This window comes from Electrona antarctica (genome assembly GCF_951216825.1).
Source record: "Electrona antarctica genome assembly, chromosome: 22".
NCBI lineage: Eukaryota > Metazoa > Chordata > Actinopteri > Myctophiformes > Myctophidae > Electrona > Electrona antarctica.
This window is the reverse complement of record NC_136805.1, coordinates 13,802,302-13,820,756: the sequence shown is the minus strand read 5'-3', so window position 1 is coordinate 13,820,756 and position 18,455 is coordinate 13,802,302. Positions and strand designations below refer to the sequence as shown.

At 41.8% G+C, this 18,455-nt stretch overlaps 1 protein-coding gene across 1 annotated transcript in view; it reads right to left on the bottom strand.

Annotated features, from left to right (window-relative positions):
- exoc6 (exocyst complex component 6) overlaps nt 1–18,455 on the bottom strand; it is an 84,717-nt gene that overhangs the window by 55,478 nt on the left and 10,784 nt on the right. The window contains 4 exon segments of the mRNA XM_079492230.1: nt 2,517–2,562; nt 3,515–3,605; nt 4,704–4,751; nt 12,431–12,602. Of these exon segments, the coding sequence (XP_079348356.1) occupies nt 2,517–2,562; nt 3,515–3,605; nt 4,704–4,751; nt 12,431–12,602 (357 nt within the window).

Below are 18,455 nucleotides of genomic sequence, written 5' to 3'. Positions count from 1 at the left end.
CTTCTGGGGGTGCCCCTGGAACAACATATTTTGATGGGGGTCGGCGGCCAATTACATATAATTTTTGGAGTCCTTGATATGAAATATTGAGTGATATAAGCCTAGAATTTTTTCGACGTCAGGCCTAAATGGGTTAAAACTCAAACGTTTGAGGAAACACTGCTATACAATATGCATACTGTAGCCACTGATATTACTGATATCACGCCATGGATATGATGAATTCAATCCATCATTGGGCTCTAGTCGTGGCATTATCATATCAAGTTAGCGTCAAGTCACACAAGGTTCAGCCAGAGGTCACCGTGCTGGGCTCCCATCATTAGACTGATGGGCAGGCTGTGGAGGGATCTAATTGGTTGGTAAATGAGTGTAAAATGTGTTGGATACACATGAACAGAAGACGGCTTCATAAAAAATCTACCGGGCCAAACGTTTGTCAATGTGCATAGCTCCCCGGCCCGGGCCGGGGGTCACAAAGGCCCCAAAAACTAGCAGGTGGCATGACTTCAAACAGAATGTTGATCTGAGGAGCAACGGCACATACGTGCGCTGTATGCTAAGTGCGTGCTACATGTGAATTCTTCCCCATTCCCAGTAACCGTGTTTAGCCCATTTTGGGCGGGAACCCCTTTTGGTGTTTTAAACATTACGTTATAATTTAGCTATTGAAAAATAGCAGATCTACAAGCTCATAGCGCGCCACCGAGTGGCGCGCTACGAGCTTGTAGGTCTGCTATTTTTGAAAAATCGTAAAAAATGTGGCGCAAATCTTTGAATATATATTCTTTCAAAGTGAATGTTTTTAACTCAGGTCTACATGGGTTAGGACATGTCATTAGTGCTTAGAGGAGATGCCATGCACACACCTTCAACCACACACACACACACACACACACACACACACACACACACACACACACACACACACACACACACACACACACACACACACACACACACACACACACACACACACACACACACACACACACACACACACACACACACACACACACACACACACACACACACACACACACACACACACACACACACACAGGGTGGCTAGCAAGGAAGGGCTAATTGCCTTCATTTGGCTGTGGGCCGTGACAGGGCTACAGTGAGGGGGCCTTGCTGTGAACAAGGGCACACTGAGGGTCAATTGTCCTTCCAGTGAATGGCCCCTTCCTTTATGGAGGCCCCGGCAGACGGTAATGAACAAGGAAGGGTCATTATTTTCCGTTCCCGAGTGAACTTGGCTCCCTCCTTTTTTACAGATCTACGTGTAAATATGACCTGCTGTGCCGGCCAAAGTTCACGGGGTAAAAGTGAGGTTTGACTGAACCCCAGTCCCCAGAACGATGGCGGCGGTTGAGTTGGAGAGTTAAGTATACAGTGGTGATCACAGATCTGGCCACAAGACTACACCTACTGCCTCTTTGGTACAGTCTACACCCTCTTAAACTGGAGGACTTCACCGTTTAAGCCCAATTTTACACTCAGTCTATTCAAATAGAAATAGCGGCTCTACAAGTTCACAAGGTGTTGCATTGTGGGGGCTCGACTGGTCAATGCAACAACCACATAATTGCAATATCCTAGGTTCAATTATTGGGTCATATTGTCTCACTATCTCTTCCTGTCACTGTTCACTGTCCTGGCTAATCAAAATGTAGAGAGCATGTGAAACACAGACTAGTGTCAATCAGGCAAACATTATGGAACTAACAACACACCCAAGTTTTCAGACTGATGAAAAATTTGTATATGGCACTTTGTATATGGCACTCAACTAAAAGTCTATGGTTTCATCCACGATTTCTGTCTGGTCATGTGATGGCTGGAATTAACCCATTGATGCCTGGTGCAACCTATACGTTGTTCTACCCTTGATGCCGGCGCACTCTCTGTGTCTCATCAGCTATTGCTATACATGTAGCAACATAACTATTTAAAAAAATAATGAACCAAAATTTGAAGGTTTTCAGAAACCTTAGGTCAGGCCAGATTCAGCCTCAGGCATCAATGGGTTAAACAATGAACCAATCTCTGAAATTGATCCCCTACTCCAAGGTATAATACAATTACAATTGAATTATAAGTGCCATGAATCCTAGTCAACCAATGATGAAAGTGGAGTAATTAAAGTGCATAAAACAAGTCTGCGTATCTATCAACATCTGTTAACACATTCAGCATGGGAACCCCTTTTGGTGGTTCTTTCAGAGCGAACGTTATTAACTCAAATCTTTGCTTCTGGGGGGTCCCTGGAACAACATATTTTCAGATGGGGGTCAGCGGCCAATTACTTGACATGAAAATGTTTGAGAGCGACTGACATAGAAACATGGGTTTTTCAGAAAACTGTCTGGATTTAGAAAACATTTGTAGAATCGTCCACAGGTCTAAATGGGTTAATACAGCATCACAATCACTTTATCCATTTACAGTTCATATTATGTTGCCTATTCACAAATAGCAGATCTACACGGCAAGCGGGAACAGGAACATACCGTTTGGTCTCCAGCTGCTCCTTTAGTTTGCTGTACATTTCCAGAACTGCAAAGACAACAGGAAAAAGCTCGTCATCATCAACAACATATATACACACATAATATACTATATTAAAATAATATTGGATGAAACTTTCTCATGCTCGTACTTTTCAGTTGAACTTAAAGTGCATGAGAGAGGGTGCGAGTTTGAAAAGTAAAACATTCCCTCCCTCCCCCATCCTGAATCTTTTATTTTACTTTTTTTGGACAATAAAACTCAGAAGACATCAATCATGTAAGGAAAGATTGCAGATACATGGTGAAACACATTCAAATGGCATATTTGAGCCGACCAGCTGCGTTGTCTCCCAATTTTGGAAATCAAACTGGAAGTAGAACTTGGAATTGGGATCACAATCATCACATCACATCCCATGGAACAGTTTTTCAGCTTCACCCAGTGCTGCCCACAGAGCAGCGCGGAGGGGGGTTAAGTTATGGGTTAAGTGGCTTGCTCATGGCCTGGTCGGTTAGCTCAACCGTCTGGGCACCTAGGCTGCTGCTTCAGCTCTGCCGCCCCCAAAATGCAATCCTATGGTTGCTTTCGCTTTGTCTCTCTGCACCGTTTCGAAAATGAACTTGAAAGAAAATGACATCTCCATTTGAACTGTCCAATGGGTTTAAATTTCAACCTTCACACACACAGATGAGGCGGTGGTCCTTGAATGAATGAATAGTTTATTTCGGTGCTCTACATTTACTTGTTAAGTTTCATCATCTGCATTTAAGTTTTGACCTTTCTTGTAACCACCGCGCTATGACTTCTCTGGTGCTCTATCCTCTTAGATCAACATCATTTATTTTTTTATGTGTGTATATACTGTCAAACTACCTACCTATAGAGTATAGACCTTATGCAGACCACATCCATCTTTCCATTAAGTTAATCACTATAGTAACTCACTATTGCCACTGTGTGTGACTTAATACCCTTTATAAATGTGTGTGCATCTTACCAGGAATACAGAGCTGGAGCTTCTCCACAGTGGTGACCATGTTCCTCTGTTGGACCCGACAGCGAATCACCTCTTCCGTCTGAGCTGTCACCTGACGCACAGAGGAGGGGAGAGACAGTGTCACAGTGAGACAGAGACAGTGTCACAGTGAGACAGACAGTGTCACAGTGAGACAGAGACACTGTAACAGTGAGACAGTGTGACAGTGAGACAGACAGTGTCACAGTGAGACAGAGACACTGTAACAGTGAGACAGTGTGACAGTGAGACAGACAGTGTCACAGTGAGACAGAGACACTGTAACAGTGAGACAGTGTGACAGTGAGACAGGCAGTGTCACAGTGAGACAGACAGTGTCACAGTGAGACAGAGACACTGTAACAGTGAGACAGTGTGACAGTGAGACAGGCAGTGTCGCAGTGAGACAGACAGTGTCACAGTGAGACAGAGACACTGTAACAGTGAGACAGTGTCACAGTGAGACAGACAGTGTCACAGTGAGACAGACGGTGTCACAGTGAGACAGAGACACTGTAACAGTGAGACAGTGTCACAGTGAGACAGACAGTGTGACAGTGAGACAGACAGTGTCACAGTGAGACAGAGACACTGTAACAGTGAGACAGTGAGACAGACAGTGTGACAGTGAGACAGACAGTGTCACAGTGAGACATACTGTACAGTGTCACAGTGAAAGAGAGGGAGCGAGAATGAGCGAGGGTCAGACAGTGAGAGAGAGACAGAGTGAGAGAAGGTCAGAGAGAGAGAGACAGGGTCAGAGTGAGAGAGACAGGGTCAGAATGAGACAGAAATAGGGTCAGAGTGAAAGAGAGAGAGACACAGTCAGAGCGAGCGAGGCAGGGTCAGACCAAGAGAGAGAGAGAGAGATAGAGAAGGTCAGAGAGAGAGACAGGGTCAGATGGAGAGAGAGAGAGAGAGAGAGAAGGTCAGAGAGAGAGACAGGGTCAGATGGAGAGAGACAGGGTCAAATAGAGACACAGAGATAGAGAGAGGGAGGGGTTTGGAAGGGGAGACACCAACACCATTAACTGTCAAGGTTAAAGAACGGTCATGTCTAACCACTTCTTCAACCTGATGAGCACGCACAGACTGACAGCACCACAACAACTGTACGCCGTGTGTGTGTGTGTGTGTGTGTGTGTGTGTGTGTGTGATGGGAGCTGCTCACCTCCCTCCCAGCCTCCTGCAGTCTTCTGTTAGTGTCTGACACTTGGCCCTTTGCGGGGGAAAAAGCAAACAAATACCATCCGTTAATGATGAAGTAATTCATCGACTGATCAATTTATTCTTTGACAGTTTGTGTTTGAACTTGGATTAGTGATGTATTAGTTAAAAATGTCTGATATGTGCTAAAATGTGAATACCCCTGTTCCAAATTATAAATTAGAAGTTATGTTCATTAATGGCTGGATAAATGTAGCAATATAAGTCTGTGTTTGGAGAATTTATGAGCGTAGAGTTAGGGTTAACCCTATTAATTAATCACATCAAATATTTTATATATATATATATTATTTAAAACAAAAATGTAAACCACTAAAATAACCATTAGTTGCAGGCTTGGTATCAGTTTTGATTTGACCCCTGACCTCATTCTCCCACTTGGTCCTGCATGGGTTCCAGAACAACTTTTCATCTCATACATGCATGAAAGTTCCTTCACGGTTTTGATTGTTGTTGTAGCAGGACACACTGATAGTGGCAGGGCAACGCAGAGGTCAACCAGTGATTCTCAACCTTTTTAAAGGACCCCAAGTTTGATATGCATGTGTTCATGGAACCTCATTTGACATGATTGTTCATCTCTGGGACTCCAATCTCCACAGTACAATCCTCAATGTTAATTTAACGCTGATGGCCCAATTTGGGCGACGCACAGAAGCTCAAAACACAACGGTTCGCTCCGCGTTTTGGGCTTGTGGATCCGTTACTTTTAATACTTGTGTGCGACGCTGTAGTATGATCAAGTGGGGCATTCATTCACAAAAAAAATAGAATATAAATATAAAGGCCTGACAGCAACGATATCTTAATTTATCCATCATCTATCACCACTGTATCTATCTGCCTCCCTCACCCTTCTCTCCCCTCTCTTCATCCCTGGTTCTCTGCTCCTCCCATTTCTCTCTCTCTGTGTCTCTCTCTCTCGCTGCAACTGCTCAGCCTTGTAATCAGCTCATTGTCCATGAAGGGGCAGGGACAAAGGCGGGTAAATTCAGATTAACCAGGCAGCGGGGACTTGAACCCGCGGTCGGCACGCTGGGCCTTTCATGAGCCCTAATGGCTTATGACAGGCCCTTTCTCACAGATTCAGTGACAAACTTCTCGATTCTGGATGGGGATTTTTGAACTCTCGGCTCTTGTCAAACGGTTGAGAGCCATGACCCAATTGACCACTGGGCCTTCCGATGACAGCCTTTCAATGGGAGTCCTCTCCACAGGAACAGGGGGCGACAACAAGACAATCAGTGTCTCTCCTCCGACGCCATACCAAGAAGATTATTACGCATTACACAGACTGTTTAGAGTTAGTTTTAATCATTAGGATAATGCGTCCACACAGAACAATTTTAAAACCACTTGAACCCTAGCATCCCTGTTCTGGGGTGAAAATTGCAGAAGCTCAAAACACACGTTGCATCGGTTGCGTCGGTGGTAAATAAATGTACATAAAGAGAACGCGAGAGAGAGATTTTGTAATAATTAACAACGTCATGTGACTGTTTGGACCTACGATGATGAATGAAACAGTACTTTTATGATTGTGTGAGAGAGAGGTGTCTATAAGTCTAGGGCGGCATTTGGGGATCCTAAAATATTTTTAGATGAACAGTCTGTGTGTGGTCCTAGCCTCGCTGTGGGCTGTCACACAATCCTAATTTATTTCAAGTCTATAAGCTTGTTGTTTGAACAAAGGATTATTGTATCGTATTGTATCTGCTAGAATTCTATGAAAATAGTTCTAGATAAGAAATAATAAGAAATTGTATTTATCTGTATTATGAATACCTCTGTTGTCTGTTCTGTTTTATGTGAGCGGACCACAACAGGGAAAAGGCTCTATAGACTTACTTAACCCATTTTGACCTGAGATCAGATTCTAAAAATCGTTCTTCGATTTTTCAAAAATAGCAGTCCTACAAGCTCGTAGCGCGCCACTCTGTGGCACGCTATGAGCTTGTAGATCTGCTATTTTTCAATAGCTAAAGCATAACATAATGCCAACACCAAAAGGTGTTCCCGCCCAAAATGGGTTAATTGTGTTGTTTTATCCTCAAATAGTTTTTTAACCCTCAAATGCATTGTGATGGCTTCAAGCAATTAAATCAAATTATAATATTTAAGGGACCAAGCAGTCCTGAAGGGATTTAGTCCCTTATTGTTTTTGTCTGTTTTTTTCTTCTCCTCCTTCTCCTTCCGCGAAACTCGGAAATATGGTAGAGGGCCTATGGAAGCATAAAGCTGCCTGTAAAATAGCTCGAACCAGTGCTGATTATTTCGTTAGGACCCGCTACAGTGGTGTTCGATACGAACTTAACCGGGATGTGGAAACCTCTACTTCAATGCTGTACGAGTTGCTTAGCCATTAGCCAGTTATTCTGTCTCATCTAGAAGACTCGTACCCAAGGTAATGCAAGCCATTCAAGGTATATGGGTTGTAAAGCTAGATACCTTGATTCGTATATGTTGACCTGTTGGAGATACCGCGTGCGTTGCCTGGAATCAGGTTTAGAAGCCATGGGAGCCGCCTTTTATGCTGTGCAAGTCTAGTGTTACGATGATGTCACCACAGTGTATATCCATCTTTGGAGTTTCTACATTAATCTGATGTCAGCGCTGGATATCGCTGTTGTCTCCATATATGGGACTATGGGTTATCCCATATATGGAACTCTAAGTGAAAGCCTTCGCAACACTGCCAAAATTCAAATGAAATGGCAAATACGAAAAATCAATTGAAATAAGAGCAATGCTTTTTTCATTTTCAGGTCATTAACGCATTTCTCGAGACAAAAATAAATCTAAAATGCAATAGCATTTACATTTAATCTACAGATGTGTGTGTACGATTTGAAAATGAAAATGCAATGTGATTTGCTTTTTCATTCTGTCATAGAATGAGCACACTTGGAGATGAAGCAAAAGCAAATCACATTGCATTTTCATTTTCAAATTGGCGTGTGTACGAATGAGCACACCTGGAGATGAAATGTAAATGCTATTGCATTATATACGCACTTAAATGCGTTCATTATCTGAAGGTTAAAAATAATTTCTCTTATTTCATTTGAATTTTCAAAATTAGCCCTTCACTAAATCCCACCCCAAAAAGCAATTGTCCAATGCCAATCCAAATAGTTTAGCAATGGTTGCTGCAGGTCAAGCTTTATTCGCTGCTAACGTGCCTTTTCATTTTAATATTGTCCACTAATTAGCAGGGCATTTTTTGAAAATTGAAAATAAAATGATCCTTTATTTATAATTTTAATTGTGTCATAGAATGAGAACATTTGTAGATTAAATGTAAACGCTATTGCATCTTAGATTTATTTTTGTCTCAAGAAATGCGTTAATGACCTGAAAATGAAAAAGCATTTCTCTTATTTTAATTCACATTTTGTATTTGCCATTTCATTTGAATTTTGGCAGCCTTATGCTTCCATAGAGGGCCATGCCAAAGGGTGGCGCTATAGCACTCAATTGAAAATGCAAACTTTGACCAAGCATAGCTCATGAACCGTTTGACCGTCGGCAATGAAACTTCGATACACATACAGTATGTGTCGCCTCATGCCGAGGACAGTGTTTCGTGCTCTTACTTTTGACCTCTGACCTCTATATCACCCGCCATTTTGAATTATATGAAAAACAGTTAAAATGTTTCTCCTTCCAGGAACTTTGATCAAAATGCACGAAAATGTCTACATGTGAACTTTGGACCTATACGGACAAAGGAATCTATAGTACTTTTTTTAAGTGAGCCAATGAAAATTGCTGTTTTGTGAAACATCTTCTTTTGCCTATAATATAATGCAGCATCATATGCTTATGAAACTTTACAGTATGGTAGAGGGTCATGCCAAATAGCACTGAAACCAGCCTTACTCCAAAAATCATGGCACTTGTTTCCTCATGTTCTTTGACTCTTTTGGGGAACACATCTGTTACTTTGACCAGTAAGCTCCGCCCGCAGATATTCCGCAATTTTGAGCAGTTTGAAAAATGCTTATACCTGATTTTCTGCCTGGATCTTTGAGCGATTTGCGTGAAACGTTATACACACAATCTATGGACCATTATCTGAAATCCCAGTTGAAGATAAGTTTGTACGTGAAAAGATTTACAGCGAACACACTGTAGAAATGGATGATGATCCCCAAAACCAGGACACACATAATTGTCATCACAACAGAACAACTGATCCGGATAGCACAGTAGCTACTGCCCTTGGAACACACAGACACGGTCAAGGGTTCAATCTGGGCATGGCCAACTCACTCAGTGTATGAGGAGTAGCTTGGTTCGGTGCTGCTGGGTGTCCTGGGGGAACTGATGGTAGGTACTGATAGGTTAAAATTAGGTTCGTTTTTTCTTATGCAGATAGAAGTCACGGCGAAAATAAACGTCCCTTAACATCTTTAGCAGGCAATGATGTTTATACAAAACAGATTCAATTATTCAGGTAAGTTTGGAAATGTTTTAATGACTATGGAGAAAATCAAAGATGCTCTCTCCCTGGCCTCAGTTTCTGTCTTGCTACTCTCTCCTATCTAAATAAAGCAAAGACTACAAATACATAAACCAGACATAACTCTAACCTAACCCTAATTCTACAAAAGTCTACTGTACATCTAAAAAAAATATATTTGTAACCATGAAAACAAGCATTTCTCTCATTATCCTGGAAGCGATACAAGAACAAATTTCCTCAGATTTTTGCTTATTTTATTGTTTGTTTTTGGAATTCAGCAATGTTTTCTTATTTATGCTCTTCTATTAGACTTTGTATTTTCTCAGTAAGAGTTGGAGCAGTCAACTCTTACAGAGATAAAAGGAAAAAAGTGTTTGTCCAACACATTTTGTTTGTCCAATGCTAGAAAACACACGTTTAAAATGTGAGAATCTAATAAAACATATATGAGACATTTTAGAGTAATTATAAAGATTGTATTGTAAAATCAATTTAATTGATCCCAAGTTCCCAACTAACCTAATACTAGATGATATCGTGTGTGTTCAGCTTCTTCTTACCGTGTGAGTGTGTGCCTCTCTACTACCCAGCATTTACAGCATCACAAATGTTCATGATTTTCCATTGTTGGGTTTCATCCTTATAATGTCAGTACTGATGCTCTTGAAACTCACATCAACTTCAACTTCAGTGTATTGTCACTTCACAAGTTTACACACCAGGTACAAAATCAGTGGGTGGAATTATTTTGTGAAAGCTTCCCAATAACTGTAGCTTATTTTGAATAAATAATAAAGATTAAATACCAGACCTTAATGTTATTTAAAGTGCAATGGCACTTATATAGACATTTCCAGTGTAGTTACCTTGCCATAACTCCAAATAATGGTGAGATATCTTATCTTCAATAGTTACTCCGTTGATTAGAAATTGATATTCCAAAAATAGTCTCCTCATTGAATTACATTGCATGGTGAAACAGGCTCTTTTTTTTTAGCACAAACAAATGCAAACAAAGAAGATTCTGCCTAACACTACAAAACCCAGTACAGCTTTTGTTTTCACAGAAAAATGTCAACTTCCGCAGATCCAGATCAGAAGCCGCAAAAAATGCCTGTAGTGTTTAGGGGCGTTACCTACTGTACGCTAGTGACAAACAAACGGCCATGCGCAATCACAAATGCAGTATGCTGAAAAATAGGATAATAACATTTGCTTAAAAATAGGCAAATGTAAAACAAATATAAAGGGACTTTTAAGACAATGTTTCTGCAAGAGGCCCAAATTCTATTTCTCAAATTCAATTACATATACTTGCAAGGACATGTTGGCCCTAACAAGTACAGTAATGGACACACACACACACACACACACACACACACACACACACACACACACACACACACACACACACACACACACACACACACACACACACACACACACACACACACACACACACACACACACACACACACACACACACACACACACACACAGAGGCAGTGCCAATGGATGGATGGATGGTTGAAAGCCGGGCTAATGGATGGTTGGGAGTGCAGGTGCAGGCAGACAGAGAGACGGATTCCCACATCACATGCTTGCCGTCTCTCATTAGGTCATGATGGTAACAAGGCGGCCATTTTGGCCCTTCAGTAAAACTCTCATTACCTCCTGGAGGACAATGGCTGGGCCACTGACCTGAATGGCCTCTTGGTTATTAATCTGAATGAACACTGCCATTCGATAATTGGGGGACTGTGTGGTTGGGTTATCAATTTGAATAATATGCTGTCCTTTAGTAATTAGACAGCTGTGTGGCTACAACGTGGACATGGCTGAGAACATGGCTTTTCGTTTGCCTGCCAACTGAATTCTTAAAGGGAAACCTTGGTTGTTTGAATCATTGTCTTTTTTTTGTTCTTGATGCCAGGTAGGCCTACACAGAAGGTAACAACAAATATCCAACATTACCTTACCTTAGCTATTACCTTAGCTGAGCAAAAAAACAGCATGCTAGCTTTTCAGGTTGAAACTAATGGTTACTATCATGGTCTGGCATGCAGACATGGGGACCAACTGTCTTCATGGAGATTTTTATTTTTTTCAAATACTGTGAAATTTGACTACTTCCTCACAGAATTAGGCAGGTGAACTGAAGACATCTTTGCTCAAAAATTTTCAAAGCTTGGAAAATGCTACGTTAACAGTTAACACCCTGAGCGGCATAAACGGAGGTCTCCGTCCTATCAAATAGTTACGCTCAGCGCTCAGATTAATCACAGGACGGAACATTAATGATATCATAACCGAGTGCACCGCTCCACAGGCTGGGAGCGCCTGTTGGGCAACATTTGATGTCATTTCCGGTTGGGACGTCATCCAAAGTGGTCCCCCTCCATTTTAGTGGATGAGATCGAAAATCTTAAAACGTGAATAACTCTTGATCTAAATCAATCAGTCCAAATCTAAGCAAAGATCATGTTTTTGACGGCCCATCACGGTCCCGTCGCTTGTCGCGTTAGAAGTAATCATACATCCCGTTGTTGTCGAACGCCTCAGGGGTGTTTTGGCTACATCTAGCTACTTCAGCTACATCCAAGATGGCACCTTGTGCACCTTGAAATGGGAGTTCCAGGTGTTAACAATTAACTCGTATGATGACTACGCCATCTTGCGATACAGAAGATTCTTTGAATCAATATTATGATTGTCGTCAGTTTTGTAAATACAAAAGCATACACTGACACCACGCTAGACAGGAACGCCCAAAAACGTCACATCCGGTTTTAGCCTGGGGTAAGAATTTTCTATGGCTGCCAATGCAACTTGGTCCAATCCTTAATCACATACGGACAAACATCTATGCCGATGCTATCTAACTTGCGGAGGTAGCGTGCCTTGTCCACGGGCAACAGATCTTTCAACGTATGGCATTGCAAATACGTTTGATAATCGCTACTCTGCTCAATATTGTTTTGAAAATGCCCCAAATTGCATTGCAGTGAACGAGCGCAAATCACAACTTCCCCCGGTTGTGGGCGGAGTCACAGTTTGAGGCGCTGTTTACGCGCCGTGGTGTCAGTGTATGCATGCAGTGCTCGGCCCGATCTAGCTGACCAACAACAAGACCATGTCTCGCTCTTGGGCCACGTCTTCCAAGCCTTACAGACCTCATACGTATTCTGTGCTCTCTCTCTCACCATCAGTTTCTCTGCATCTGCACGAACTTTGAGCAGCTCTGTGATGGCGTCCACGAAGCCCTGGTGATGGAAGTTGCACATCTTCTCGATCTCGCGGTCATGGTTCCGTATCCTGGCGTCCAGCTTCTCCATGAAGCGCTTGTGGGCGTGGGGCTGGTCATCGTACACAGACCTGAGACACAGACAGAGAGGGGAAGAGAGACAATGTTACATTGGAGAGAGAGAGAGAGAGACAGAGAGAGAGAGAGAGCGAAGGAATGATAGTTCAACACAAAGATTGAACAAAAAACAAACATGTAAAAACAACTGTACCAGCACAGTATTCGTATTATTGACGTCACAGTTATTACAAGTGAGACAAGACGGACAGAATTTGGATGTTTTTTACGGCCTGTATGTAATGTACTGTATGTAATGTATGTATGTATGTATGTATGTATGTATGTATGTATGTATGTATGTACTGTATATATGTCCCCTCAAAAGCAGATCAATCACAGCTCATGCCTCTATGTGCATGTTGTCGTGCAACAGAACCATCACTGGTCTTCCTTAAGTGCCTGATGAAAAGAAACGTGAAACTTAAGAAGCATGTGAAATTTATAAAACATATCACGAGTACCAGTGGTTTCCAAACCTTTTCATGTCAAGGACCCCCAAATTGACACTCATTAGCCCCGCGGACTATGGCATATCTAGAAAAGATATGCCAGGGACCCCCATAAGAGAAGACTTTTACGGCTCTAGCAGTGATTTTCAACCCGTTTAATTTAAAGACCCCCAGTTTGACATACATTAGTATGTGGAGACTCATTTAATGGCATTTCTATATCTCTGAGACCCCCAATTTATATTGTAAAATCTAAGTTAATTTAACTCTGAGAGTGTACAAATGGAACCAAATGGATCCATTTGGTTCCATCTGTACACTCTCAGAGTTACAGACCCATAAGGGTCCATTTGGTTCCAAACTATAATTTAGCTGGGTACCCCCTGGAACTCCCTCAAGTACCCCTGGGGGTCCCCGGACCCCACCTATGGGAACCACTGGTGTAGACCATCACCACACTAGTCTAGGACATGCAGCCAGCCTGTATCAGACTCGCGGCTTTGCCACTGAACAGTGAACACCATATTGTGATTTATTTTGTGAGGCTTCATTCACAAAATGCACACATAGGAAGTAACATAGTTCTTTATTAATATTCCTTATTATTAAACATTTTTAAGCAACTATATTATATTACACTCTGTGGCAGACCAAGTAGCCAGTTGTTAACATAGTACTGTTAAGAACCCTGGTATGAAGACCTGATGCTCATCCAACAACCACATAGCCACACGTGTGTGTCTGTGTGTGTGTGTGTGTGTGTGTGTGTGTGTGTGTGTGTTACTGTGCACGCACACACATGCGCTCGCACACACACACAGCCACACGTGTGTGTGTGTGTGTGTGTGTGTGTGTGTGTGTGTGTGTGTGTGTGTGTGTGTGTATGTGTGTGTGCGTGTAGTGTCTACAGTTTGAGGTTATTTACATGCTCTATATATCTTCTAAAGCCCGAGTTAAACTTAGATGCGGGTGTGGCGCACCAGATAGATCTACAAGCTCACCAGGAGACGCAGTGTGACGTGGTGTGACTACAGGATATCTTCTGGTTGAGGTAATTAGGAAAAAAAGTTGAGTTCCTGGGAGCTTTAAAGCTGCAATCCATATTAACTTTGTTATAAGTTATAAAACAGTGTACAGTGGTTCCCAAAAGAGAAATCTCCCCGGCCGGGACCCAAACTAGTTAACCCATTTTGGGCGGGAACCCCTTTTGGTGTTAGCATTATGTTATGCTTTAGCTATTGAAAAATAGCAGATCTACAAGCTCATAGCGCGCCACCGAGTGGCGCGCTACGCGCTTGTAGGTCTGCTATTTTTGAAAAATCGAAGAACGACTGACATAGAAACATAACTTTTTCAGAAAACTGTCAGGATTTAGAAGACATTTTTAGAATCTGATCTTAGGTCAAAATGGGTTAAAAAAGCCTAGTTGGTAGATCAGATATTTTCACTGCTTCTGAAGTATATACAATGTATGTAATTTCCTTGATTTAATGGGACAATGTATGAAAATCTTTTTGGTAGGTCTACTCTGTCTGTACTTGATGTTTTAATCAGCTGAGTTCTTCTAGGATGGTAAACTATAAAAGGCAGTGGGAACTTCTGACATTATTGACAACCTGTCATTCATTTGAGCTGATGTTCTGGCTCCATCTGGTGTTGATTTAACACAATAGCACCTTCATAGTTGGACACTTTCAAAGGTACCATTTTATTCTGTACCCTATAATTTGAGAAAATTGCATTTGTAAACCCAGATAAAACTGACATTGTAAACTGTGAGTTTCCCTCACTTTATGAGAGATACCTGACGTATAGAGCTGCTCAGAAGAAGGCATAAATGAGTCATTATATCTGCGTTTACTTGGAATGGCAAACAAACTCATCAACCAGTGAGTTGGCCGTGGGCATGAACAATTTACAACTCAAGACATGTAGAGACACTTTCATTCAGAGAGGTTTACAAGTGCAAGATCAGAGTAAATGGCAAGAACGGACCCTCGTCAAATACACAAACAAACATCAGCGTATATAGTCATTTAAGTACAGGTAATGTTTTTCGAAGTAATTAAATATCACAATAAGTAAAGTAAATAACTGTTTTAGGAAGTACTTTCCCAATGGACAAATATATGATATGACATTAACATAACAAAGTAAGTAACTGAGCAACAAGATATGCCTATGATGAATTCCTGTTCTGTCCTTTGTCTATATCAGGGAGGGGCAACTGGCGGCCTGCGGCCCTCACCGACGTTCCATGCGGCCCCCCAGGCCAATATCCGAATATTGATAAATTATTATTATTTTCAGCTGTTAAATACACGCAACTTTCCATGGTCCATTTCAATTACAACCGTCCACCAGTAGAGCGCGCTCTCGCCACTGGCAAGAGCTCCTTTAGGCCCCATGACGTCACGGTGGAGGGAACGAACAGGGAAGGAGGAAAAGTAATGAATGAGGAGCGGAAAACATAAATCATGTGCGCGAAAAGAAAGATTGACCAAGAAAATCGTACATTTCAGCAAAGATGGGAAATGGACTATCTTTTCACAGACTTCAAAGGCAAGCCAATGTGTTTAGTGTGCCTACAGACACAATCGTCCATGAAAGATTTTAATTTAAGTCGCCATTATATGTCCGTCACCGGTCATAAAGACAAATATGAGAAGTACACTGGAGCTGCCAGAGCTGCTATTGTCGCTGACCTGAAAACAAAAATAAAAGGCCAACAGAGCTTGTTTACCAAAGCCACAACTATACAGGAGTCCAGTCTCAAGGCATCTTATGCCGTTTCACTTGAGCTTGCCAAAAAAAAGAAGCCATTGTCCGACGGTGAAACGGCGAAGCAATGCGCAATACTGATGGCAAAATCTTTTGGCAATGACAACATGGTTAAGAACTTTGAAACCGTGTCTCTCTCGCGTCGTACAGTGACGCGTAGAATATTTGACATTCAGAATCACGTCGAGGGAAAGCTAAAACAAGTCATGCATGACTGCAAGTTGGATGAAAGTACAGATGTGACAGATGTCAGTCAACTTCTTATATACGCGAGAGCCATTAATAGCTCATTTAAGGTACACGAGGAGCTGTTGAAACTGGCCTCTTTGCATGACACTACCAAGGGTGTGGACATATTCAACGCTGTTGAAAGTGCCGTGCAGCAATATGGGGGGTTTGATAAACTGTCTGCTGTCGCTACCGATGGAGCACCCGCAATGAAAGGAAAACACACAGGATTCGCCGGGCTTCTAAGGAAGAGTGGCGTTGAGTGTACAATCCTGCACTGTATTATACATCAGGTAAGTTCACTAACATAATTGTCATCTATTGTGGGTCACTAATAATGACCAATGCGAGTCGAGTGTAGTCAAATTATATGCGAGAGTCGTTATTCATAATCGTTTTTATTTTATTTTTTTTAATCTGATATAGGAGGCTCTCTGTGCCAAGAAGCTTGACTTCAGCCATGTTATGGATTTAGTTACCAAGGTTACCAATCTAATTCGTGGAGGCAACAGGTCACTAAACCATAGAAAGTTTGTCTCCTTTTTGGAAGAGATGGACACTGATTATGGCGACTTGCAGCTACACACAGAAATCCGATGGCTGAGCCGTGGGAAGTGCTTGGAGAGTTTTTTTGCGCTGCGTAAAGAGATCCCCACATTCTTGGAGGAGCAACTGAAGATCGACACAAGCGCAGAGATGCAGCGTTTCTCTGTGACATGGCCTTCCTCACGGATATCACTTCGCACCTTAATCGCCTCAACTTGCAGTTGCAGGGTAGAAATCAAACGGTATCGGATCTCTATGCACACATGAACGCCTTTAAGATGAAACTTGCCCTTTTCAAACATTGCCTTGCATCTGACCACCCAGACTTGTCGACACACTTTTCTGCATGTGAAGAATTGCGCACAGAGATGCGCAACGCTGACCCCACATGTAAGGACACATTCGGAAAGTACAGGAGCGACATTGAAACACTGCAAACGCAATTCAATGATCGGTTTGAAGATTTCAACAGCATGCAGTCACGGATAGCGCTGTTTGCCGCCCCCCTCACCGCTACGGTGTCAGAGCAGCCCCCACCGTTGCAGCTTGAACTGTGCGAGCTACAGTCAGATCCTTTTTTTCAAGCAAAGAGAAATGAGAGGGGAATTTTGTTTTGGAAACTGCTACCTGAGCCCCGCTTCCCACTCCTCAGGGACTTTGCCTTCTCTATGGCCAGTATGTTTGGGAGCACATACATCTGTGAGAGCAATTTCTCAAACATGAAGCACATTAAGTCAAAGGAGAGAAACAGGCTGTCAGATGAAACGTTATTTCATCTGATGCAGATCGCATGCACAAACATTGAAGTTGACATTCCTTCTATTGTGCGCCAACAGGAGAGACCACAAGTGTCTCATTAAAGACAGAACCATTATTGACCCACTGTGGGGGGAGGGTGAATGTCATGCCAGTTTGATAAAGGGTCAATGGGAGGCATGTAGAATTGCACTAAAATGAAATCATTATTCTGATGAGTATTGCACTTGGCTACTTTGTTTACTTTTGTAGTGTTCAGATAACACTAATAACACTGAAATGCATGTTATGGATATGAAGCACTCAGGAATGTTTTGTTTAGTAGCAGGATACAAGTACATTTGACAAAAGCATTTATTATTGCACTTTTGATTTACTGTTGTAGTGAAATGCAGCAGGAATGCTGCTTTGTGTTTGTTGAGCAGTGGGCTTTAAGTTCATTTATTTGAATAGAAGCCTTAATTATTAATTTTTGTATATTTGGGTTACACAGCAATACTTTCAAATTCAGCTGTATTTATAAATTCATAAAATGAAATTAAGCATTACTAAAAACAAAGTTACAAAACAAATTATAATTTTGTATATGCCTTATTTATCACATCTGTGACTATTATGGGCTATTTGAGTGATGGGGTACTATTGGCGGGACTGCCGATACACAATGCGGCCCCCCAGATTGAGTGTGGAAATTTAGTGGCTCTCACCATATACAAAGTTGCCCACCCCTGGTCTATATAGAAGTGTCTATTTGTACGTCTCTAAATGTTTTTGATGAATTGAACATTGTGGACCCTATTGGAAACAAGTGTAATGCTTAATTGGGTCGTCCACTCACAGTTAACAGCCTTTGTAGTTTGTATTGAGTTTGTGCTTGAAATGTACTGTAATTCTGCAAACTGTTAATACATGTTTCAATCAATCAATCAATCAATCCACAGAAACGAAAAAAGGTTTAAATGTGCACTGGTGCATCAATGTGTTGTCCTATAGCACCCCTTAGTGGACAATATCGAAAATGACATGGTAAGTTGTGGATAGTTGAATCATTATGACAGACACTTATCCTTATTCAAATGTATTGAGAAACACTGACAATCTCAA